Source organism: Vanellus vanellus (genome assembly GCF_965231255.1).
Source record: "Vanellus vanellus genome assembly, chromosome: 3".
Taxonomy (NCBI): Eukaryota; Metazoa; Chordata; class Aves; order Charadriiformes; family Charadriidae; genus Vanellus; species Vanellus vanellus.
In genome coordinates this window covers 84,661,822-84,688,414 of record NC_138907.1, presented here as the reverse complement: position 1 = coordinate 84,688,414, position 26,593 = coordinate 84,661,822, and the positions used below count along the sequence as shown (strand labels likewise).

The 26,593-nt window shown below is 37.1% G+C and overlaps 1 protein-coding gene across 1 annotated transcript; it reads left to right on the top strand.

Annotated features, from left to right (window-relative positions):
• Window positions 1-2,194: 2,194 nt before the first annotated feature.
• UFL1 (UFM1 specific ligase 1) lies at window positions 2,195-26,593 on the top strand (the record flags this gene model as incomplete). Its single annotated transcript, XM_082480523.1, has 19 exons — window positions 2,195-2,271; window positions 3,085-3,230; window positions 4,298-4,326; window positions 5,107-5,204; window positions 6,052-6,166; window positions 7,534-7,664; window positions 8,314-8,372; window positions 12,243-12,389; window positions 13,544-13,719; window positions 14,440-14,619; window positions 15,002-15,122; window positions 17,985-18,107; window positions 19,671-19,791; window positions 20,754-20,917; window positions 21,638-21,768; window positions 21,911-21,991; window positions 22,626-22,711; window positions 23,167-23,347; window positions 24,505-26,593. The coding sequence occupies 19 exons, from the start codon at window positions 2,195-2,197 to the stop codon at window positions 24,715-24,717; spliced, it is 2,379 nt and encodes a 792-aa protein (XP_082336649.1). The 3' UTR covers window positions 24,718-26,593.

Here is a 26,593-nt window from a genome sequence, read left to right as displayed (position 1 = left end):
AGTGCTTCCCCGGGAAACTTAGAAATCTCTATATAGAGTGGTTTTATAACTTAGAGCTTTTGTAACTGAGCTATATTGCTAGCGTCTTTAGTATTCGCACGTGCTTTGCACAGTCACTATCACCGGCAAGCCAAAAGAACTTGTGTATCTGTTGTTTAAATAAGCTGTACTGTGTAGGCAGCTAGTTGTTTGGGTTTTCTCATTGAATGTGACCGAAGCAAGGCTGTGTTAGTTCATGAGCACGACTGGGCTGAAAGTGCAGTCTGCTATTAGTGTATCCAGAACCGTAACAGTTTAATATATTAAACGCGCCTGGGCTGATAGTGGTGAATTGGGCATCACTCAGAATTTAAACCTAGTCGCACCTAGCCTCCCACCTCGGTGAGGAGTGTTAGAATGCAAGGGGGTTTATTTTCTGCCAAAACTACTTTGCCCCTTTAACGCAACACATCTCCATAGCCTGTAGGCTATACGCATAATTAAGGCACTTCAGATACATCTAAGGTTAGGTAGGAGGAATCCAGTTCTAAGTTCCCAATTCTGTGTTCCCTATGCTAGCCTGTTTCTATGTAATCATCATAAAAGTTGCCTCCACAATTGCTATAATATTTTTTCCCTACCCTTCAAATACACTATTCATTCCACCTAAATACTGATGTCTAAATCAAGGATCTGGCTAAGGAATCTTCCTTGCTGTGATCTTTGGCAATGGAGAAAAACAGGCACCTCCAGTGAGTAATCAGTTAACTTGTCCTAGATGGATGTTTTAGGAAGAGCTGAATAGTTTGAGGAGCCTGTCTCACTGTCTGTGAAGGGCTCCAAGGCTAGACCTCAACAGCTAACTTCAGATGCCTAAGCTAAATGAATCCTGCCCCTAGTTTCTCACCACAAAGAAAATGACCAGCAAAACAGAAGCCACGTACTTACCCCACTATAAACATACTGTTATAATTTACTATGCGAGTATCTTGCAAAGTATTTGCTCACACTATTTAGAATCATAGAGTGGCTTGGGTTGTTAGGGACCTTGAAGATCATCGAGTTCCAACCCCCCTGCCATGGGCAGGGACACCTCCCACTAGACCAGGTTGCCCAAAGCCCCATCCAACCTGGCCCTGAACACTTCCAGGGATGAGACCTCAACAACTTCTCCGGGCAATTTGTTCCAGTGCCTCACCACCTCCACAGTGAAAAATTCCTTCCTATCTATTCTAAATCTACTCTCTTCTAGTTTGAAGCCATTACCTCTCATGCTATCACTACATGGCCTTGTAAAAAATCCCCCTCCAGCTTTCTTAACTTTCTTATTTTAACCGCACCCAGCACAACACAAACTACGCCAGAGACATTTTCCCGCAACTTTTGGCACGCAGAGGCTATACAGTGGCTATACAGGACCCGTGTCCTCACAGAGATTTTACCATCAAGAAATACGGCAAGGCCCATGTCCCAGCCTCAAGCAGCACGGACCGCCTTCCCCACCTCCAGCGGCCCACAGCCGTTTGGACCAGCAGCTGACGGGCGCCGATGGCCAAGGTTCCCTCTGCTTGCCCCGGGGCAGGGGCACTCCCCTGTGCAGCGCTCTCGGTTTTTCCCACAGGCGAGTCAATCTCATCTGACAGCCAAAAAGGCCTTTAGAACGGTGTGGCCAACCTCTGATCCCACAGCTAAATGCACCCAGCTCACCCCTCACCGCCCAACAGCGGCGCCATCAAACGGCCACGCCATATACCTCATACCCTACTTTCACTCTAATTTCATTTCAGTTTTCCATAATGCCAGCTTCTAATGTTGCCCGTACTTCCATGGATAACACAGAGAGCTCGGCTTATGTTTTAGGACGAGTTTTAGCCCTCGCCCCGGCAGAGGTGACAGCCCCATGCCAGCAGCACAGCAGCAGCAGCAGCAGCCGCTGGTGAAGCCGCCTGCTCAGGCCCGAGCTGAGGGCAGCCTCACGGCTTCGTCTGCTCTCCCGGCTACGCCCACCGGTCACCAGCTGCTGGAGCCAGCCCCGCCTGGGCAAACTGCTTTTTTTCTTGGTTTTTTTTTGGTTCTTTAAGAAAGGCCCGACAGCGCAGAGGTGGCTCCCGCCCGACAGGCGGCGCTGCGTTCGGCGGCCGCGGGGGAGGCGGTTTGTCCCCGCTCGCTGCCCGTAGCCCGCCCGGCGGGGCTGACGTGTAGCGGCGAGGCGGCCATGGCGGCCGCCTGGGAGGAGATACGGCGCCTGGCGGCCGATTTCCAGCGGGCGCAGTTTGCGGAGGTGGCCCACAGGTGAGCAGGGCGGCGCCGGTACCCGTTTGCGGCCCCCGCACACCGTCGCCTTTCGCTGAGGGCCGCCTGCTGGAGCCCCCCCTCCCCCCGCGTCGGCGGCCCTCCCCGCCCCCAGTCCGCCCCGCGGGCCCCGGCCCTGACACACAGCGGGGTCCCGCCGGGCACTGCCCCCCCTGCAGTCCCCCTTCGACTGGCGCTGACCGGTGTGTCAGTGCTTGTGGGACCGAAGGGGCATCTGGGTCCCCCACGAGACAGCATATGGAGGTCCACGAGTGTGCGTGGGTGTGTAACAGCCGTGGAGTTCAAGCGGCTGAACACGGTCACGGCTCCAGTGCGCTGTTTCTGCCGTATGTGGTGTTGAGCAGTTGAGGTTGTTGCCCAGAATTTGCTTTTATTTATTAAAAAAAAAACAACAACAAAATACCACAAAAGCAAAGAAAGAAATACAACCAAGCCCAAACTAAAATTAAAAAAGCACAGAATGCTCAAAGGTGCAAATTCTGTGAGCACGACCATTCACGGGCAGGTGCAGTCTTACAGCACAGGGGGCTGACAGCTGTTCAGCTGTTCAGGAGAAGAGTAAAAGTCGTTTTAGAGAGATGACCCACATAAGTGAAACCATATGGATGATTGGGGGGGGGGGGGGGGGGCGGTGATTAGCAGGATCCTGAAATTAGTTTTTTATCTTGAAAAGTATTCACATGGAACAGCAAGCAATTTTCATTGTATTTCCTGTATTTAGTATTTTTGAAACCTCAATTTATTAGCAAGTACTTACTTAGAATAACTGATGATTCTTTATGCTGTCGATAGATTGTCAGAACGGAACTGTATAGAAATTGTCACTAAACTGATTGCCGAAAAGCAGTTGGAAGTAGTGCACACACTTGATGGAAAAGAGTATGTCACTCCAGCACAGATTAGTAGGGAGATCCGGGATGAGCTTCATGTTTGTGGTGGTAAGTGTGGCATTTGCTTTCTTCTTCTGGATTTGGAAGTTAATTTTGCAGACTACAGAAAGAATTTGAAAGTTTTCTTCAGCACCCTTAATCTTGCATAAAAAAAGTGAGCTTGCTTCCTATTGCTTCATCTACACGTAAATTCACCTACTGTTATTTTATTTTCACTTCAAATCTGTATTAAGCTTTTAGGTAAGCGTATCAAGATATGTTACTTGGTTCATTTTCACCCATGCAGAATTTCTGAGGTAGAAGTGGTCTAAGAATGCTTTTGAAGGAAATTTGGCATTTTAGTATGGTTAAGTATCTGGCCCAGATGTTTAGCCTTGACTTAGAATTTTTAAATAATTCTCCTTTCACATCATTAGTGATAATAATATTTCTAAATTGTTATTGGCAGGTCTTTTATTTTACCAGTGTAAAGAGCCACCTGCTTTGTAATATCTGACTTAGATGTATAGGGAAGCAAATACGCTTCATGGTGCTTTTTGTCAATGGTTTTAATGAGAAGACAGTGTATTGTACTTTTAGTTACATTTAAGGATGAATTTCACAGCATCGTATGTTTGGAAAATTAACTTCTTTATATGTTCATACAGATGAGTCATTTTCTTACAATTACCACAAGTATGTCTCAGTCTGTGTTATGCCATTGTGTATCATATCAGTATGATAGCTTGAATTGAATTTAAAGTTGCCGGGTTTTGTTTGCAGCATCATGCAAACATAGAAAGTTTTGGCAATCTCCATTTTGATACTCATGGACTAGTGGTCACATCCAGATCAACATCAAGGCAAAAACTTGGGAGGGAGTCTGAACAGTGATTTTTACTTCTGGAGTTTCTGTATTGGGTTGTCAGCAAGGCCATAGGGTAGAACAGTATGGGATATCTTGCACTGACCACCTATGATTTCTGTGATTTGACAATATATAAAGCTGAAATTGGTTTAATTGGTCTACAAAAAAATAATGAAGAAATATTTTGTGCACAATGGACTATGTTATATTCTAAATCTGTTCAAACGTGTTTTATATACTAAAAGTATATTTGTACTTTTTTTTGAAGGTCGAGTAAACATTGTTGACTTACAACAGGTAACTTTTAGTAATAAAAAAATATATGCTTCTTTCTTTTCTTCATGTATATTATAAATATGGAGTTCATTGTAATAGGGAGTTACACTCCAGCTAAGTTATTTTTTTAAAAGAGAACAGACTTTGGGAAGAGCTGGTAGCTCATTTCAGAGTACTGCAGATTACTTAATCCATCCATTTACTGCTTTATTGAAATCTCCTCTCTGCTTAATGATAATCTACAACCTCAGAAATCACCACTAAAATATACAGATTTTCTTTCTGAACTCTTCCTTTGTAAACTAAAGAGGGCAAACAGAAAAGAAATATGTTTCCCATTTAAATTTAAAGCTTCAGGAGCATGCATAATTAACTTTGCATGCTTCTTTGGGTCTTCCCTCTTCCTTCATTAATCTCTTGTCTCCACTAATCTTTATCCTCCAGTAGTCTTCCTCTGTGACTAATTTTCCCTTCTGGCTTGAGTAAAATTACTTGGAATAAGAAAACCTTTCTGAAAGACAATTTAGTATTTTCTGTTCATAGCTTCCTGGAATTTTTTATTATATAGTTTTCTTTTAACCTTGACACAGTTACAAAGAGAGTTTATTCTGCCTAAAGCATTGATGCTTTATTCCAAATCACAGATTAACTGTATAGATATGCAGTAGATATGCAGTAGAAAAAAAATAAAAGCAGCTTTCCTCAAGACATAGGAATGTGTAAGTATAATATCTCAATGTTTGAGAATTAATTTCAATTTAGAGTTCTGATAAGAGGTTTTGTTGTTTGGTGGTTTTTTAGGTAATAAATGTGGACCTTCTGCACATCGAAAACAGAGCTAATGACATCGTTAAATCAGAAAAAACTATTCAGCTTGTACTGGGACAGCTGATAAACCAGTGAGTACTTTCAGGAGCAACACGTATAATTCACATTTCTTTTTTTTTTTTTTTTTTTGTTAAATGCAGACTAAAAGTCATAGCCAACCTTTGTTGCTTCTGAAGTGAAATAGAATTTTCTTGACTGCTACTGGGGCTGCTTGTTGATCAGTGCTTCCTTTCCAAATGGCGAGTGAGGCCTATCTCAGCAGAGCATCCAGTGAATCCACGGAGCAAAGGCCTCACTGAATGTTTCTGCCCACTAACATGCACTTAAGAGACTTCATGTCTTAACCAGCGCCTTTGTGTACAGCAGCCGGGTCTCATTTGCACTGTGGCTTTTCTGTCTGCCTCAGCTATTGACAAACACTCTAATTTTTTCCCGCCTCTTGCTATACCTCACAAGCCTAAGATGTATGAGCAAGTTATTTCATGGCATTCAGCACACTAAGAACCACTGAAGTAATACTCTTATGGGATTGTCTCTATTATTGATTGCGCTGCAGGATTTATTCTTGGCAAAGAATGTGAAGTTCCTGGCTCTCTTGAAATAATTAAGACCTATCTTGCTCACTAAAGCCCATTTCTAAGACTCATTGACATATGTTTTCCTGTTCCTGCTTTTTGACAGTTTGATACAAGCAGATCAATGGCCAATTTTAATACTAGGTACCTGGTGAGCAGGCTTTTAAAAAAACACCCCACATTTTAACTGACATCATTCTCCTCTATTCATTTAAAATAACTTTCACTTTATTTTTGCAAAGGTATAGTGCTAGGCCAGTTAATAATTCAGCATGTGGATAACAGGTTCATCTTGAATTTCACACTTAATATGTTGGAATTTCTTTTCTTGTTTTTAAATAAGGAGTTACCTGGATCAATTGGCAGAAGAAATAAATGATAAACTACAGGAAACTGGCCAGGTGACAATATCGGAACTCTGCAAGGCATATGACCTCCCAGGAGACTTCCTGATACAGGTGATGCAAGCCACCAACGTAGCAAATGTAGAATTGATTGTGTTCGCCTTCTTTTGTCATATTTGCAATATCTATGGCTTTAATTGTGATGAGCTGCTTGTCATTCTAAGCAGAAAATTATTAGATACATAAAGGTTGCAATGAAACAGCTATTCACAGATTGAGGTTGGTGTTTGCCTTTTTACTTTTGAGCAAAATTTCTTCAGAATCTTTATGACTGTTAGGAACAGATTAGGATTAGGAATGTTAGGAACAGGTTAGATTAGTGGAAGATCTGAAAATGTCTTTGTTTGAAATATTAGGTAGGGGTAATTTGGATGCCTCATTCCTGGAAGTGTTCAAGGCCAGGTTGGACGGGGCTTTGAGCAACCTGGTCTAGTGGAAGGTGTCCCTGCCCATGGCAGGGAGGTTGGAACTAGATCTTTAAGATCCCTAACAACCCAAGCCATTCTATGATACTATGATTCTAATTTCATCGGTCTTATTAGCTACCCATGAAGCAGAAATACTATGGTAGAGACCTTTTGGTTTATTCAGAAAAGGTGAAATAAATGTTTGTTTCTAGAAGCTGAAGCCAGACATTCAGAGTAGAAACAAAAAGCTTATTTACCTTTGTTAGTGGCTATTGTAGTGTTTAAAAGGATTAGGGAGCATTGTCTTACCTTTGTTGACTTTCAGTCAAGGTTGGATTTCGTTTGGAAGATATTTTTTTCAAAGGGTAATTGTGTGGCATGTGTTAGGTGAGCAGTTATTTTGGGTACCACAGACAACCTTGTTGACTTTCAATTTATGAACAGATTTCCTCTAATATTTTTTGCATGATCAACTTCTACACAAACATTTCTAAGATATGAACATTATTACATGGTTTCTCTTTGTTTCCTGGGTTTAGTTCATTTGCAAGGATGCACATTTATAATCTGTTTGTACCTCTTCCTTTTGTATTTATTGTTGCTAATTTTTGTCTTGACTGTTTGAAAAAATGGATAGTGAATTCCTCTACACTGTTTCATACAAAATGAATACAAAGGTTAAATCTTAGTTTTCACTGTACATTTCCAAACCATACTTACTTCTTTTGCAAAGTTTTCTTTCATCATTAGATACACATATATCTGATAGAAGAGGCCATGTTAGGAAAACTAAGTGGGAAGTTTGGAGTGTGGGCCATAATGACATCAACTTACGTGTCATAAGACACATTGTCAATATACCTAAATAATAATTTCTACTGATCCTCGTTTCTGAATATTTTGTCTGTCTTAGCAAAACAATATCGCTGATCTGTTAATACATAATTTTTTATTAATTTTTGTTTAACATCTTTAATATACATTTTTAGCAATCATCCCAGCTTCTATTTACAGGTGTTATCCAGGCGTTTGGGTAGAATTATTCATGGACAACTAGACCAGGAAAACCGTGGGGTGATTTTTACAGAAGCCTTTGTGTCCCGGCATCGAGCACGCATTCGTGGTCTCTTCACTGCAATTACTCGGTAAATTGTGACACCTGCAACCACATATTAAAATATTTTTACCATAGGTCTTTATGGACCAAATTCACTTGTGATTGAAAAAGAAAAGAAAATAAAGACCTATGGATAGATTTATTTAAGTGTAGTTCAGTTCCTGGGGTGAAATGTTGAGTTGTATTAGACTCTCTTTTGAAACGGGGACCTCCTTTTGAGAGGACAACAAGTAAAGTATAACAATACACCATATACAACATACTTAAGTTTTTTGGTTGAAGAAAATGTTAATTAGTACTTCTTTTATTTCTCTGGAGAGTGTCTATCCTCATTGTCATTCAGCTGCTCCCCAGTCAATTACATTTTGATGTTTACCCAGTACATTTGATTATAAAAAGTTTTTTCTTATTAAATCAATATTTTTCTGTGTCAATTTCTATGAAGAGAAAAACTTGGGACAGCAAAAGTTTCCTTACAATAATTATCGTAGCTTTTTTATAAGATATAACTTCATAGTAACTCAAAATTAAAACCTTGTAAGCAATGTTAAACATCAGTCTAGCACCTGTAGATATTACATAGTTTTGTCCATCTGGAGTAACCTCTTGTTTCTAGATTCTCCACATCGATTTCAGGTCATTAACTTTGTTCTTTTTTTTTTTTTCCTTTTTCCAAGGCCTACACCTGTAAGTAACTTGATCACTCGGTATGGATTTCAAGAACATCTGCTTTACTGTGAGTTTCAGACTGTTTTGTATTTTCGATAGTTAATTCATAGATTCTTCATTACTAGATGGATCCTTTCAAAGAAGCATTTCAGTATATAGCCTTAATTCTGGAATAAAGAACAATATGTTTCTCTCTAGAGTCAATAGTGTTAAACCTTTTGTGCTATCCATAACTGAGGAGATATTCTCTGTATCTAAAACAATTAAATTGTAAGTTGATGGAATGCTGCTGGGGGCAGAATGATGCAAGAAGTACAGTACTCCTTTTGTTGTTTCGTTATTTGCCCTTAGCTACGTGCAGTTTTATAGAATCATAGAGTAGTTTGGGTTGGAAGGGACCTTTAAAGGTCATCTAGTCCAACTTCCCCTGCAATGAGCAGGGACATCTTCAACCAGATCAGGTTGCTCAGCCCCATCCAACCTGACCTTGAATGTTTCCAGGATGGTGCACCTACCACCTCTCTGCACAACCTGTTCCAGTGTTTCACCACCCTCATTTTAAAAAATTTCTTCCTTCTATCTGGTCTAAATCTACCCTCCTTAAGTTTTAAACCATTACTCCTTGTCCTATCACAACAGGCCCTGCTATAAAGTTTGTCCCCATTTTTCTTATAAGCCTTCGTCAAGTACTGAAAGGCCACAATAAGGTCTCCCTTGAGTCTTCTCCAGGCTGAACAACCCCAACTCTCTCAGCCTGTCCTCATAGGAGAGGTGCTCCACCCTTCTGATCACTTTTGTGGCCCTCATCTGGACCTGCCAGTGAAGCACACAAAAAGGGGACAGATTGTATATAGCCAAATGGCAATAATTGCTCTGGATTTTATTTATTGACTTTTCTCTGTGATAGCAGAGGCAGAGCTTTTGTTATGTTCTTAGTTAAGTGTCTTTATATGCTGAGAGAGAAAGCATATCCTTAAGTTGTTTGCTTTTATTTTCTGCATTTCTTTTTAAAAATAGAAATACATAAAGATTTCCTATCCAACTGCTGAAACTTTCAGGCACTACTTAATTGTTTCTCACTTCTGATGTTGCAGCTTTTCTTTGACTACTAGGAATCCCCTCCCATCTGTCCAAAATGCTGCTTCAAGCATCATTAGTCTTGTATGCTGACCACGTGCTGCTGGCCTTTGGAATCCTTTAATGGCTTTCTGTCCCTTCTTATGAAAATTAATACTTCTCTTTCGTCTGATCTGGTCTTTTTGCCTTGAGGGCATTGCACACTTAAGCTCCACTATAATATCTCTCTGCTTACCTTCTTGTTCTTTGTGACAAGCTTATTCGTTAAAAATGAAAATCTTAGCATTTAAATAAAGTCATATAAACACTCTCACATAATCAATTTAAGGTTTCCTCTTTTTTTGGATGTGCCATCCAGGTATTAATAGATTAAAAGGAAAATCTGCTAAACTGCATTATAGTAATATTGCAGTACCCAACAAATTTCAGTATGCGGTTACAGTCTTTTTCAAACAGTTTCTGGAAGTACCTGATATTATGTGTTAATGTTGTGTTATGTGTCAATGTGAATTGAAGTTACAGTGTTTTCCTGTCACCAGTAATTGTCATGATGGCTAAGCGTTTTCTAATACTTTTTTTTCTTCTTTTTTTTTAGTGAGTTAGTTCATCTTTTTCTTTAGTTTTTCTTTCTGTATTTCATTTTCTCTTCAGTTTCATGAGTTTCAAAGAGCTTTTTACTCACTGCCAGAGCACATTTGATTTTTTTCTTTTCCTTTTCTGAGGTACCATTTCAATTCCACAAATTCTGGAAACTTGAAAAAGATCTTTTAATTATGTTACTTACACTCTTCACTTTTTATGTGTGTCATTATTAGCAATGTGGTTTAAAGTGTTCTTTGTCAGTTTTTCATCTCTTCTAGAAAATATAAATGTAAGTTCAGTTTACTGTTTGTGTAATTTACAAACAGCTAATTATTTAATCAACACTTAGCATTAGACAAGATAAACAATAGTCTTTGGTTCTGTCACATAGCTGTGCTGCTATTCGTGTTAAGCTGACATGAATTTATTATGGAAAATAAACAGTTTCTCATTTCTAAAATTATTTAAGTTAAAACACTAATTACAAGGCATAGTTAAAGCACAGATGTTCGTCATTTCTGAATATTGTGTTGCTGACATAGGACAGGCATGGAGAGATGCTTGTCGTCTTTGCCAGACTTTGACAGAGACCTAATAGGACACTGCAAACTACTCAGTCACCTTTAAAAATACGTATAAGATTATAGTAGTTCTGCAAAGGTCTTTTTGTTTTGTTTTAAAACAAAAGACTATCTAGGCACAATTGTAGTAGGAGCTGTGAAATCTCCTGTGAAAGCACCTTCTCTGCACTGGAGTTTTAGAACTGGCACATACAATAATACAAAAATTAATTGGCATCTTCATTTCTCCCCTTTTATCTGTAAAGACCGTGGTTTATTGATAGTGCTCCACAAAATGATTTGAAATGCCTATAAAACTCCTACTCTTTTTCCTGAAAACTTTGAATAAAAACAGGTTGAGATTGCAAACTCTATTGTATGACACTTGTTTAAGTAGAATAGGCACATTGACTCTATTTTCTAGAGTAACTAAACTATTAGTAAGTATAAAAATCTAATTTCATTTTTAGAATCTGTTTTATAAGCTCCATTTTATACAAGGTAACTGAACCATGGCAGAACTGGATTTCTAGCTCTTAGATTATGCAAAACTATGTCTTGTTTAAATCAGTTTCTCTTCTACATTTTTTCAGTGTAGTTACTGTTCAGCTTTGTTAGTGGCAGTCACGTTCAATAGCTGCTAGTTTATAGAGGTTTATCTACACTATGGGCATATCTAACAAAAAAAAATCACGGTTAAAAATGTAGTGTTTCTTCTGGAACGAGGTTTTCCTGTGTAGGTGAGCTAAACCTCCCTATGCTGTACTAAGCATGTTGAAATATTGGCTGCTACTCGTATTTAATGAGGAAGGAGCCATACCGTGTGATACCATTTAATGTTCTGTTCCAGGGTAAAATCTGTCTTTTAATGAAATAGAAGTCAACACAACCTGAAGGTAGAAAAACCATCTAGCAAAGCTCTAGAAATGAGAGTTTGGCAGTTGATGTCACTGATTTTTTAAATATATCCAGTGACTTATGAAAAGACAAAAGCAGAACATAGAAGACAAAGCAGCTATTACTGTGCACCTTTAATGGATTGAAAACACCTTATTTAGCATCAACAAAGGCTTACTACTTTGGTACTACCAGTTACCGATATGTTCTTTGTCAGCAATATTTGTGCATTATCAGGAGGTTATTATTGGCAACAGCAGTTTGAACATTGTAAACTATGAAGATGGTCACCAGTAGGAGGTGGTCACATTTATGCAGTTTAGGTAGCTTTTTTCCTTGTCATTTTAGTGTGTTCAGATCTCTCTTTTTTCCATCTCGATTATCGTGCAAGCAGTGAATTCTAAGAGAACGTTATTAATAAAATGCTCATAATATTTTATTGTCTGTCCAGGGAAAGATTCTTTTATAACTACATTTTCTAAATTAAAAGCTCAAACTGTCTAGGTATATGTTCAATAAAAAGTGTTTTGATCCTGCCATTGTGACTCACTGTTTTGAAACATTGTATGATTTCCAGAGCTTTTATGAAGACATTCTCATAAGTGTTAAAAATAATTGATAGAACTTGGAAACGTTTCACTAGAACAGGCACTTGTAGTTTGGTCTTGTTTCTTTCAATTAATAGCAAAAAGAAAAACAATAATGGGTGGGGAAAAAAGAAGAAACAAAACAGGGAAAATAATGTCTATGTTTTGATTAATGGATATATGGAAGCAGAAAATGTCTCTTCATTTATTTTCTTCTTTATTTTCTTCTTGTAGCTGTGCTAGAAGAACTTGTTAACTCTGGTCGTCTAAAAGGCACCGTGGTTGGTGGGAGACAGGATAAGGCTGTGTTTGTTCCAGACATCTATGCCAGAACACAGAGCAACTGGGTGGATTCTTTTTTCAAGCAGAATGGTTACTTAGGTAGTTAATCTTTATTCTCGTAGATAAAATATCTTTCAAAAGCTAGTTTAGGTTATTGGTCTTACCCTAATATAGCTAGTGTCTAGAGTGAAGCCTCACAAAAATAAGTGGAAGTCAATACAGTAGTTGATACTCCTTTGTTAAAAGACTGTTTTGCTTATAATGATGTAGGTTACTTTATCACAAAGAACCATATTTCAGCAGAAGGAACCATACTGCTAAATAGTAACTTTATTTCTCTCACAGAGTTGCAAATGCTACTTTTATTACTGGTCTGAAAACATTGCTTAGACTGCTCATTGTAGGCTTTTCAGATTACCGTGTTTGACCCACATGGTTAGAGTTTCAGTCTAGGTGTCTGGATTGCAACCAAACTTTGGCTGTTAATAGTCCAGATAGCCAAGCATGCAGCGCACAGGAAGAGCCTTTTCCAAAATAAGATTTGTAGAACTGGTGTGGGTAGCACTAGTACCCTGATTTGAATCCAGACAAGTCTAACTTAAAGCTGAGTGATGCTGGATGATGGTGTTTGAAAACAGGAGCTATGGGAAAATGCGGACCTGAATAAACGGAGGAATGTACCCTTATGGTCCCAAAGGGCCAGTCCCTAAATAACAGTTAGTCTTGCAGTTTGAAGAGGTTCAGCATAATTTACTGTAGTAGTATTAAGTGTTTCTGTAATATTGCTTGACTGATAGCATATCTGTCAAAGTCTTTGAATGTTTTCAAAATGTCTAAGTATAAACTGCCAAATATTTGAAATGCTTTCCTTGTGAGGCATGAGTACATTGGAGTAACTTTTGAAAACAAAACATTTTGACATTGTCTATATTGTAAATATTGTTCATCTTACATTAGAATACTTTGGAAAGATAGAATTGCAAAGATAAAATTAATGGTATAAGAATCTGAAAAAAAACATATTTTTGTTTTTTCAAAACTCAGATCAAAGTCATGTCCATTATTTAATCTTCATATTTCTATTAACTATGTTTAGTTGTAGCTTGTACTGAACTAAGCTTTAGGTCAGCATCAGCTTGATGCTGCGTTTACTATGTAATTCCTCCTTTCCTGCCTTCTAAAAAAATTACCATATAAGATCCTGTATGTATATGAAGGTACTTAAATGTAACAGACATCTAACTATTTTATAGAATTTGATGCATTGTACAGACTTGGCATCCCTGACCCAGCAGGCTACATTAAGAAAAGGTACAAGTCCACACAACTCTTATTTCTCAGAGCAGCTTGTGTTGGTCAAGAAATTGTGGATCAAGTTGAAGCCTCTGTAGAGGAAGCCATCAGCTCTGGAAACTGGATAGATGTAGCAGTAAGCAATCCTTTCAGTTGTTGTTGTTGGATTTATTTATTTTGTCTTATTTTTGTGTCAAATGTTACTTTATTGAAACTACACACCTGTACAATGAAAATTCCATGTTGTCAAAGAAGAATGTTCAGTTTAAGTAAAATAACAAGTGAAAAGACATTATTTGCCTTTAAGTTGGTCTGAACTAAAACACAGGAAGGACATATCTGTATGCAGTTGATAGATACCCAAGACTTTGATTTCAAAATCAGTGCTAATGTGATCTGCTGGAGAGCAATATATTTCTGTGGGGTTTTGAGGGAAAAAAGTTAGAACTGAGCTCTGATGACATTTTCGGTGAGCAGAGACATATTAGCCGTTTTGTCCTGGCTAAATCCTAATTTTAGGCCTTACAGCACTACTTTGTCTCTTGTAAGAAGGCCTGCTGTTGTTTTGTGTTTGGTGTTACTCTGTATCTGTTGAGCTGCATTTTGAAGAAGTTGCTATGCGTTTTCCCAGAGGTAACACGTATTCTCAAGCAATGTTGATTTGTGATGTTAGAAGATTTATAGTGTTTACTCTTAAAAAGATTTATAGGGTTTACTTAAAACGTGCAGTATATTCTAAATAGTTAACAGGTGTCAAATGGAGTGTCTGTATATTCTATTTGTCCACATACAAGTATGTCTGTTCATTCTAGAACACATTATTGTATGTAAATGATTGTGATTTTCTTTACCTTAGACTCTTCTGCCCAGTTCACTGTCGGTAGAAGATGTTGGGGTTTTGCTTCAGCAAGTGATGAGATCTTTAAGCAAAAATTCTTCAGGTTTGATCTTCAGTGACACCATTGTGGTCAGTGAGAAATTTCTAAGCAGCTGTGCTGATCTGTTTTCTGATATGATGCAACAGAAAGCTGAAAAGGTATAGGTTTTTTCTTGGTCAAGATGCAATATATGTTGAGCATTGGAATATAGTTTATGTGACTTTCTATTTGTTGTTACCATCTCTTTACATCTCATCTGAAATACAGCTTGAGAAGAAGGACAAAGGTGAAGAAAATGTATATATAATCAGTGTAATTTAATGTGTATTCAGTTGCACTCAGGGAACACCATCACACTAACAGTATGATCAGATGCTGAATTTTGAAGAGAAGAATAAATGTCTCTATGTGTTGCGCTTGGAAAGCATGGGTGTTAGATTAGTATACTTAAAAATGGCCGAATGGCTTAAATGTTTCTGTATGTATCTTTTGTTGCTGTGTGTATCTTTTTTGCTGTTAAGTGCATGTTCTTCATTTTAGGAAATGAAAAATAACCCTGTTAATCTAATCACCGAAGAAGATGTAAAACAGGCTTCTGGTTTAGAGAATTCATACGCTAATAAAAAAGACAAAAAGGATGAAAGACGAAAGAAAGCAACAGGTAAGGCATCAATATTTATCTTAGCGAAAAAAAAAAGGACTTGTTTAGCCTTGGAAATATTTAAATATAAAGTTACTGTATTTTGTAGTCCATTATTTGCCTCCTGTCCATTGCTGAAGATATTTAAGAAATAATCCAACCACTTCTCATCATTACAGTGTAGGTGTAGAGATATCTGAGCTATGTCCATGAGAACTAATTTCAGATTTAGAATTGCAGAGGAAGTACCAGAAAGATATCTTGAGTTAGTCCAACTCAAGGCAGCTGGCTTTAGAAATAAGGAATTCATGTTCGTTTATTAGTGTACATGGTATGATCATGTAAGATTGAGTTGTGCAATGAGGACTGACCAAACCAGTAGGGGCGTTGGACTACATGACCTTTAAAAGTCCCTTTCAACCCAAACTATTCTATGATTCTATGATTCAGTATTAGCTTGGGGACCTCTGTACCATTTTTTAATATAGATGCACTCTTCCTCTCCACTTTTCACGGACCCTGGAAAATGAATATATTTCTTAATAGTCTTTAGAAGTTACTTCAAAAATTACTCTGTCTAAATTGAGAAATGAGGTATTAAAATGGGGGTTTTTTTGAGAATATTATACACCTTTTCTGGGAATCTCTTGTTTACCTGCATAACAGTTATTTGGAGGTTTACACAGTTTACTTTAAGGTATATTTTGGGTTAAATTAATCCCCAGTCTTACTCCATTTGTGTGGTGGCTGTTTGGAATAGATCTTAATCTGAGGAAGAATAAAAATACGTAGGTTTAACCCTTTCAAATCTTGCTGGGTTTTAAAACATTATTCAGACTAAAGACTGTATTTTCAGTCCCCAGAAACTTTATTTGGCTCTTGTGTTGCTACAGCACATCTGAGCAGTCTATGATGCACTCACATGCAGAGTTTTATGTGCTACTGAAAGTAATGGAATTAAAGCACTGATGCATCTAGCTTAATTAAATATACTCATCTGAAAATTAAAACATTATATTCTACTCTGAAGGCCATTACTGAGTTGACATGGAACCTAAACTTATTCTTGCCATAAAAGAAAGCAGATTTTTCTAGGCTAGAGCTGAAGCAGAGAAACTTGAACTTTAATTGAACTGTCATAAATAGAATGACTTCAGTTTCAAGCCCTCTGAGGAGTGAGACTCTACTGAACATGTACTACATGTCTAGGCACATTTATATCTGCAGGTAACATATGCTGCACCATCAGAAAGCACTACCCTGAAATGTTTTTTTTTTATGGACTGTTAGGCTTATTACCTTAAAACAATCAGCATTTCCATTTAAGAATTAGATGTTGTCATTGTGTAATTGCAGAATGTGGCCAGTGTCACATTGCTTATCTTGAGGTCTGCACATGACTGTATCAAGATCTGCTGTTTAAGTGTAACCTGACATGGCGTAGTGTTAATGCAGTTTATTACAAATATGGATTCTCTCATGTATTGGATTAATGAAAATGTTCAAGTTATATTATCTATTGTCTATTTGTAATACCATTTGCAACAGTCTCCTACAAAGAAGAATCTGTAGAGGCATGTACTCTTACAATCCTTTGTGTACGTTGCAGTCCATGTATCCTATTATCATAAAATATGTCTTTTCGGGCATCAGTCTCTCCTCATTCATCTCTCTGTGGATAAGATCTTGACTGCAGATTGCAGCTTTTTCTATATGGCTATAAAGTGGAATACAGAATGAAGGGGGTTTGTTTCCAAAATAACTAGTGTATTGCACAGTTGACAAACAGCTTGTATCTGCTCAGCTGAATGCAGTCACATTTCAGATAAGCTTGTGAAAAACACAACTCTTTTGGGGTTTTTTTTTGAAGAGGTCACAAACTCAGAAGGTCTCACAAGTACACCATCCACTGCTAGCTGCAAGTGAACTACTTTGCTATTCCTGCAAAGTAGCGCTTAAAAATCCATCTATAGCACGTAACAGATGCAGTTAGTTTTGTGAGTAGTAGCATCTTGTCTTAGTGTTTCCTTTTCTTAAATGATAATACTATTGCATAATGTAGTTACTTGAAATCTTGGACCTTATATTTAAAATGGAGAAATAACTACTTTCTCAAGGCTTAGTGCACGTATAGAACCAGTTATTCTGGAGTTTAAATTTCTTTCAAGTGAAAAAAAGAAGGGAACAAGCTGTGGTAAAGGTAACAAACAGCAGAGCAGCTTAACTTGTGGAAAGGGACTGTATTGCAAATTGAGATCCAGTCTGCAGTGTGAATACGTGGATTACAGGACGTGTGAACTAAGTAATTTGTTACATTTGTCAGAACTGGAACATCTTGTTGCTTTATAGTCATCTAGGAATAGTCAAAAAAGAATTAGTGATCTAGTTGATTGAATGCACGCTTCCAAGAATATTTTGGTTAAATGCTTACTACGTAAGATTTTTTTCTCTGAAAATTAACAAAGTTATATTATCTGGAATATTTTTGAGTAGCTACATTATTTAGCATCACTGAATAAAAATGCTAAATGCTTACTAAGATGCTATTTTCAGCCAACAGAAGTTCTCCCCTTACATTTGGACAGAAGTATCTCATCTGTTTTCAGCTTCATCTGTTTTAGTGATATATACATTTGGTACAATTATTATTTGTGTTTGTTAATTACATTAGCTTAAACAAAGCTTTGACTCAGTTGAGCCTTTTTCTTAAGAATTAAACTTAGGGCTCTAAGGTTCTGAAATATGCATTATAGGTCACGTTTAGAATCACGTTGTGTAATTTTATTTCAGCATTAACAAGTAATGCAGATAAATTACCATGACAATGTAAACTTTTTAAGTGCTTAAACTTCACTGTGTACTAAGCAAATAACTCTCCACCAGAGGGCAGTGGAAGCGTGAGAGGAGGAGGAGGTGGTAATGCTAGAGAGATCAAGGTTAAGAAAACCAAGAAGAAAGGAAGAAAGGATGCTGATAGTGATGAAGAGTCGCAAGCAGCTAGTGCAGGTTTGTCACTTTATTTCGGACACTATCTACTCCTACTGACATGTTTTTGTCACTTGCTTCCATATCTCTGTTTTTCCCCACTGTATTGGTAAGGTCAGGTAAAATATCAAAGAATTTGAGAATACTATTCCATTAGAATTGTATCAATGGATATGATATTGCTATCTAAATGAAACGGACATACCGTATTCACTGAATAGTATAACTTAGTCCTTATAAAAGAAATTTAAATAAAGGAAAAGAGAGCGAGTGGTTTTGTTGTTTGATATTTTTTTTTTAATTTGATTTTATGTATGAAATGCCTTAGATTTCATTATGAATATTATACTTGGTTTCTTAACACCTGCTGAGTAGTGTATGATAAATGGAGAAGTTCTCATCCAGTTCCAAAGCTTAATTAGCTTAAATTAGCAAATCATAGCAAGGAAACAGTATGTAGATGTTTTTCTTTATAAGGATAAAATATACAGTCAAAATAAAGTTTTAATATTTTAAATAAGATTCATCATCCTTAACTGAGACTTCTACATATGAACTAGCTGCCTTTATAACTACTGACTTTGTAATGGAGGAAAGCGGGTACTTTGAAGGCCTACTCTGTCTCGCTTGGTTTAGATGTGTATTACAGGATGAGTTTGAATCGTTCTCTGTTGGTGTTACTGTATTGTAATAAATAGATTGAACCAAAATCCCAAGATAAATTCAGATGTAACCATTTAAATATAAATAAGACCCTTCTAAAACCTGATTTAGGCTCCCTTTCCACCTGTTTTAGCCTTGTATGTTCATGGCAACTGTGGCACAACTAGGAACTTCGCTGATTTCCATTCATTCAGTTGTCTTATGTGCAGAATAAACTTGTTTTATCCTGCATCTGGACCATGGAATGTCTGTCCCTTCCTGGTTCCCTGTTATTGTCCTGATCTCATCCTTATGTGTAAAAACTAAATTCTGCGGTGTGCAGACAAACTTCATATTTGGCCATAAAACAAATACAGATTCACTAATTTGTATGCATTTACAAGCAGCTTGTGAGTTGATTTTATTACTGGAACTTCTTGTCTGGTTTAACATTGCTTTATCCCATCTCAAATTTTATACTGTAACCTCAAGTTTAGGATACTCTCTGTTCCATGATTGTGTACCTTACTAAATGAGGTTAAAAAACCCATCAAACTTGTGAAATCCTTCAAATAGGAATGCTCTGTTCAGTTTTGGCATTTTAAAAAAGCTATTTGGTCTTGGTGACATCACCGTTTCTAAACTAATGGATGAGCCAGGCAGTTTGAAATCTCTCACCAAAAATGTATGCCCTCGTATACTACTTAAGTTGTCTCTTAAAGAAAATAACTTCTAAGTGATAAAAAGAGAAATTTTGTCAGTTTTTTATATATGTAAAATTTAACTTTTGTGTGTAGTCATCCCTTTTTTTGCATTGTTGGTAATGCATTTCTTCTGTGGAGGTTTGGACTTTCAGGCATTTCAGTGTCTCACGCCACAGAGTAACTGCAGCAAAACCAAGTATAATGTTTTCTCAGTGAATGTTGCTCATGGCCACTACAGGTAGGAACAAGCAGCTGGAGTTCACTTTCATGTCACAAGAGGAAATTCAGGATGTTTTAAAGACTCACATGCAGGATTGCCCAGAAGAGCTTGTTACAGAACTTGCTGAACATCTAATAAGGTAATTTCAGTAATTCCACTGGAGTTGGAAAGTCTGTGATTCATTTCAGATGAATCTTCCCTTCAGTCTGTTTTCTTGCTTAGAAAAAGATAATGGAATTGAACCACAATACTCTTTTTCTATACAGCTCCATGTTACGTACCTGCTTAAGTGTTAGAAAGCTGTGCTGGCACCATAATGAGAAATAATGCTTCTGTTTAGCAGTATGTGGGTTTGCGTCTTTTGCCAGCAAGCACATTTTCAGGTTCACGGGTGTATTTCCACCCCCTTACGCTGATCCGCGTTGGGGTTTCACTGGTCCCATCTTCTGTACAGCCCTTGGTATACACCGTGTTCCGTGTCTTTTGTGGCTCCGCTGGTACCTGTGTGAACTGGGTAACAAGCTAAGTCAGCAAACTGATAGAAGCAAAGATTAATAACTTGTTTTAAAAGATGTTCCATGCAAGAGAGAGAGTGTGAAAATGTGTGTTTAGGGCAAAAAGGGCATTATAGGACTGTAACAGCCCAAGCTTGAATAAACTTAGAGTGCAACAGTAACTGCATCTTCAGAAGAGTCTGTGGTATTTCAATGCAACTTAAGTCTTGCCTTCTTACAGCTCCCATTGATCTGAAATTTGTCCACACACCCCTGAAAAAGTTTGTGAATAGCGTTGTTTCTGGAAATCTTTTCTATCTTTCATCTTGTTCCTATTCAGGAGTTATGAATTAAAACCTTGGCAAGCATTTACGTACTGTAAGCAATAGTACTTCTGCAATTACAAAAGTACATTTTAATTTCCTAGTTCTCTTTTTCTGATTTCAATTATTTGCTTTCTATTTATCTCACCATTCTGTGGCATTTGTCCCATTCATTTACTGTGTAAGGTAGCTTTCTGTATTGCTGATATATTTGGAAAAACCTTCTACAGTTTTACACGTTGCTTAATGTTCCCTTTTTCTCTTTTCTTATTCCCTGTTCTAAGACCTTTAACAAAAACATACCAGGAAGTTGTGCGTTCTGTTTTTACGTCTTCAACAACATCCTCTGGAGCTAGCAGAAGACAGACTATGAAGGACTTGCAGGAGGAATTCTCAAACTTGTACAACAACATTCGGTTATTTGAAAAGGGAACAAAGCATTTCACAGGTACAACAAATACATACTTTAAAAAATTAATATACCTCTTCAAGGATGTTGAATTTATTCCTGAATCTGCATTCAAGGTCAGAGAAGAGCAACAGTTTCAAAAGTGTGCTTACACTGACCTTTTGCTGGAATGCCTTGCTTTGCACACTTACTGAAATACATTCTCTCTATTTCATATCCGTAGTCTGTTATATCTTCTGTCAAGGTAATTGTGGGGTTTTGTCCTTCTTTTCAAAGTGTTTGCATCCCTTCCCAGTTTTTATTGCCTGGGGGAAAAAAAAAAGAATAAAAAAAGAATTAGTAAGCTTACTTCATTCTCTTGAATACTGCCTGATTCGAAGAAGCACCTGTTAAAACCTCTTTTAGGTTTGATACTGAAAGTAGCTACTCCTTGAGGGCAGTTTTTTAAAAAGGTGTAGATTTATTTTGCAGTGGGTTACTTTGTAAGGTGTCTTTTTTAGCTACCTCTATTTTGTGACAGAAAAGAAGCATTAGGAAAATACTGTAGACATTTCCAACATTCATTGCTGTATTTAGCTTTCTTTAGAACTTTCTCTGTGGAAAACTTATAACAAAATGAAACAGTAGCAACCCCCCCCAAATATTTGCATGTTTAGGAATAAATGGAATTATTTCCCATTAGCCTCTGTTCTTGTACATGTGTTCTGTAGCCTCTTTTTCTAAAATTCTACTGTTTCAGTCACTTATTTCTTTTAACAGATGATACTCAGACTAACCTTGCCAAACACCTGTTGAAGACTGTCTGTACAGACATTACAAATCTTATTTTCAACTTTCTGGCATCCGATTCAATGATGACAACAGAAAATTATTCTACAATCACAAGTGAGGTACGCAGATAACTGTTCCTTTTTAACGGGCTCAAGTAGATCAGTGATGTTTATTTAATATTTAATTATCTTCTGTTTAAATATGCCTACAGCTAAAATGGTAATTAATATTACAGATTATCTCCATTCTTGTCTCATACAGGTCCGGACCAAGATTTTGGGTAAATTGCCAGAAGACACCAAAGGTCCTTTAACTAAACTGCATACTTCTCTGAATGGCAAGGTAAAGTGATTCAGAATCTTTGAGCTCAGATTTTCTGTTCCACAGATACGACGCGAATAAACAGCTGACATACATAGCGTAGTACATAACTGCTGCTGCTGTGAAGGATGAAGGCAAAATAATCTTTTGAATTTGTGTAAGTCGGGGAGAGTAGGTACATTTTCATATCTGAATTTTAAGAGGTGAAAAGGTGATCTTATATTTTGATACTGATAGTCACCTAGCTCTTTGCTTCCAGGTGGAATCCAGTGTATCTTTTATGTGCAGGTGAGAAAAGTAAAAGCTGAGAGAGAATCTGCAATTTAAAATGGTTGATGTTTCTTATATTTTGTTCCTGAAGTTCCTGATTGGTCTTCCATGTATTTCTTAACTAGTAAAATCCTTGATATTTAAAGAGACCCCTTCATATTATGGCAGTGTAAGTACAAAGGAAAACAATTTATTAATTCTTTTATGCAAAAGGCCATACTGATATGTGTCTTAAGGAAAAAAAAAAAGGTAAATAATTGTAGTCATGTATTCCTTTTTTTAATTTCATTTTTAAGACTAATGGATTACAGTTTGTTTTAGTATTTAAGTATATGAACTGTTGGAAGATGAATAAAGTTAATTTCTACTAATAATTTTTTAATAGACCATAGAAGATTTTCTTTCATGCCTTGATTCTGCAGTGGATATTTGTGGTATTATGGTGAAAAAAGGAGACAAAAAGAAGGAAAGGTACCTTGATTTTGTTTATTCTATGCACAGTATGTGAAATGTAGCTCTGTTGCTGCACAAATGTCAGACGGTTTGTTTGGTAGCAGTCACACAGAATGTGTAAGTAGGAGGCAGTCTTTCTTTTCTTTCCAAACTGTTTAACTGAAAAGTACAAAGCCAAGCAGTCCTAATTTCACAGGAGAAGAAGGAGGGGAGAGTTCATATTTAGCTAATTTCCTTGACTGACTGCTTACTACAACATACCAGTTTATAAATTCTCTAGGGGGCTTTTCAAAATCTGAGCTACGCCAGTGCTAGCTTTTTTTTTTTTTTTAATGTGGAATTTCACATAAAGAACTGGTCAGTCAGAGAAGAAAATTAAAATTAATTGAAGTTAGATATGTTTTAGAGTCTGTTACCTACTAATAAGACAGAACAAGAAACATATTTTTGTATAATGTATTCCTGTTCCTTAGGCAAATCCTATTTCAGCATAGACAAGCTCTGATTGAACAGCTGAAAGTCACAGAAGATCCGGCTCTTGTTTTGCACCTGACATCAGTACTGTTATTTCAGTTTACAACCCACTGTATGCTTCATGCACCAGGAAGATCAGTACCACAGATCATCAATTTCCTAAATGGCAAGATCCCAGAGGTATTCCTTTCTAGCTTTTTAAGGGGAAAGTGCTTTTCTTCTATGACAGAACATAAGAATCATATGAAGGACTTGTAGACAAATCATATGAAGAGCGGTTGAAGGAGCTGGGACTGTTTAGTTTGAGGAGGAGGAGGCTGAGGGGAGACCTCATCACTCTACAACTATTTGAAAGGACACTGTAGAGAGGTTGGTGCTGGTCTCTTCTCACAGGTAATTAATGACAGAACAAGAGGGAATGGCTTCAAGCTCCAACAGGGTAGGTTTAGACTGAACATTAGGAAAGAATTTTTCACAGAAAGAGTGGTCGAGCATTGGAATAGACTGCCCAGGGAGGTGGTTGAGTCACCATCCCTGGATGTGTTTAAAAGACGTTTAGATGTGGTGTTGGGAGATATGGTGTAGGGGAGAACTTTGTAGAGTAGTGTAGATGGTTGGACTCAATGACCCCAAGGGTCTCTTCCAACCTAGACAATTCTATGATTCTATGATTCTATAAAAGTTGTGCTTTACAGTATTACTGCTGGATAAGACTCGCACCTTTGTGTTTCATGTCTAATCATTACTTTATGTACAGAATATACAATTTCTCTGATCTGTACTGCATTTCACACCTATCATTTCAGAGATCTGTCTTCCATATTTTTTTTAATAAAAATAAAAATCAATCCATTATTGGTACTGTAGCTTTTGCCTTTATCCATAGAGACAGCTATCTATTGGGGGATGTTATAATTCTTATAACTGAAATTTTTTTACACTCTTTTTCCTCCCAGCTGAGCTTGGTCGCTTTTTAAACTTTTCTAATTCAATTTTAAAGAAAGATGTACATATTCAAAAATAAAAATACTGAAAGTCTATATTCTAATCTGCCAAAACTGGTGGTGTTTACTCACCACATTGCTTTTTGTGCTTCAGTGGTTAATTGTCCTGTTCTTGCAGTATGGGTGCACTTTCATTTTTCTGCCTCTTTGAATGTTTCTCAGAATTTAGGTTGAAAAATACTTTGGTGGAAATATGTTTATGTATCAGTAACCCTCTTTAGGCAGGAATGGGAGAATTCTTTTTTAAAAATTTAATCTTTTAATTAGAAGTCCGTGTACCTTCTCTATGATACTGACATTCCTTTGTTTGTTCTATTTTTTTTTTACCCTCAGGATCAGCATTGTCTGTTAGTCAAATATCAGGGATTAGTAGTGAAACAATTGATCAGTCAGACTAAGAAAACGGAACAGGGAGACGGTGACACAACAGATAACCTTGAAGAGGAGGAAGGAGTAGATACTATTCGAAAAGAGCTCCAGGAAATCACTACCTCTATCAAAGATCTCGTTCTCAGACCTAGGAAATCTTCTGTAACAGAGGAATAAAATTATTATTCAGTGCATCCTCATTCATGATACAGAATTATTTTTTTTTTATCCTGAAGGGAAGGATAGCAGAAAATGCTTGACAGAGTTTAAGATTTGGCTTCTAACAATTGCAAATCACATCCAGGGGACACAGTTGTTGGTTGATTGTGGCAAATGGAGTATTGTTATGTACTGCTACAGCATACGTGTACTGCGCATTAAATATAGATGTCACAGAGCACAGTTGTGGACACTTTGGGTATGAAATTAGTGCTTTTTAATGGGCATCTTCATGTGCGGCCTCAAGAAATGGTTATTCTTCAAATAACTGTATTATGTTCCATACACACACAGGCTTACAGCTTTACTTCTCTGATTTGGATTTATAGTGCTGTAAGGATTGCATATAGCTGTATGTAAGCCTGTATATCTTAATTTCAAAGTGTAGTTTTGAAACATACTGATACCTAGTAGTATACCAGTGAAAGGCCATTTTTACTTCTTGATATCATTAGTGGATGTTTTCAGCTTCTGTTCACTGGACCACAACAGTAAAAACACTGAGTACAAGCGTGTATTACTAAACTTAAGAGAAGTGACCCAGTACTAATGTGAGTTTCTAACTGTATTGAAAGCTGATGAAAATCATCGCACTCATGCTATTAATGTATTCTGTTAATGTCCCTAATAGCAGTTCATTTAAAACTTGCAGTTGGGACAGAGAAGGTGATATCCTTTTGCATTGGTATTTTAGGAGTGGATAAATACTGTTACACCTGCCGTATTTTACATGCTATATGTTCTTTCAGCAGACTTGTTGAGTTCTTAATCTGGTTCCCATAGCAGTTAGAAGCACTTGCTTGCATTCTGTCAGCTCCTTGAGAAAACTTGTGGTATTCTGTTTATCCTGAGTTTCTTGAAAATAATTTAGTTTGTGATCTTTCTATATAAACTTTATAGACTGAAATTTTGGATTACATGTTTCCCTAAAGTTTTTTACTGGTCTTATTTTTAAATGAGCAGTGCTTCATGGCTGCAGGAAAGTGGAAAAATGTGTAAAATAGAGTTCTGCCACTGTTAATGGCAGAATTCTTGTATGTCAAATACACATCTAACTTATTTTTAAGAGAAGATAATTTTCAAACCAGAAATATTTTTGTTGTATTAGTTCAAGAATACCCCTTGGTTTCATGTGTGTAATTTCAGGTTTTTGCACAAAGCCAAGTTTGAATAGTAAGACAAGAAATAGAGTTCTTTTCACTAAAAATGTCATTCACCCATTCTTGCCAAAATTCTTTGATGCTGCAAGAAAGCAAATTCTGTGCAAGTCCTACTGTGTTCAGATATTTCTGTTTTCCAACAGTTCACATATTCTAAAAGCTCGATCATAAATATATCCAAACCTGAAATTTCAACACATGAAAGTTGAAGAGGCCAAGCGTGGAAGCTCAGCCACAGATTAACTAAGGTTAAGTTAATTTTGGTAGGGGAAAAAATGAATTTTATACATATATGAAAGGCAGCAATGTTTAATAATGTTCACATCAATGCTCGTATTTTACCAACTGTAAGGCAAAACAGTTCAGCAGTTGTAAGGCAGAAGGAAAGATAGTTGTGTCTCTTTCCTTGGCTGGAGGCTGCCATAGCTGACAGTAAAGGACAATGAGGAGTAAGAGATGAAAAATATTCAGGCTGTTCTGACTTTGTTTAAGAAATAGAGTTTGCATACAGGGAATAAGTTTGACTTCCTGTTATTTAGCCAGAATAATTATTAAGTTCCTATACTGAATGTAAACAATTTTATATGACATTGAGCTATTTTGTAAATAATATGCCATATGACATTCTGTATGCAAATATGAAATTATTTTAATAACATTAAATGATGAAGTAT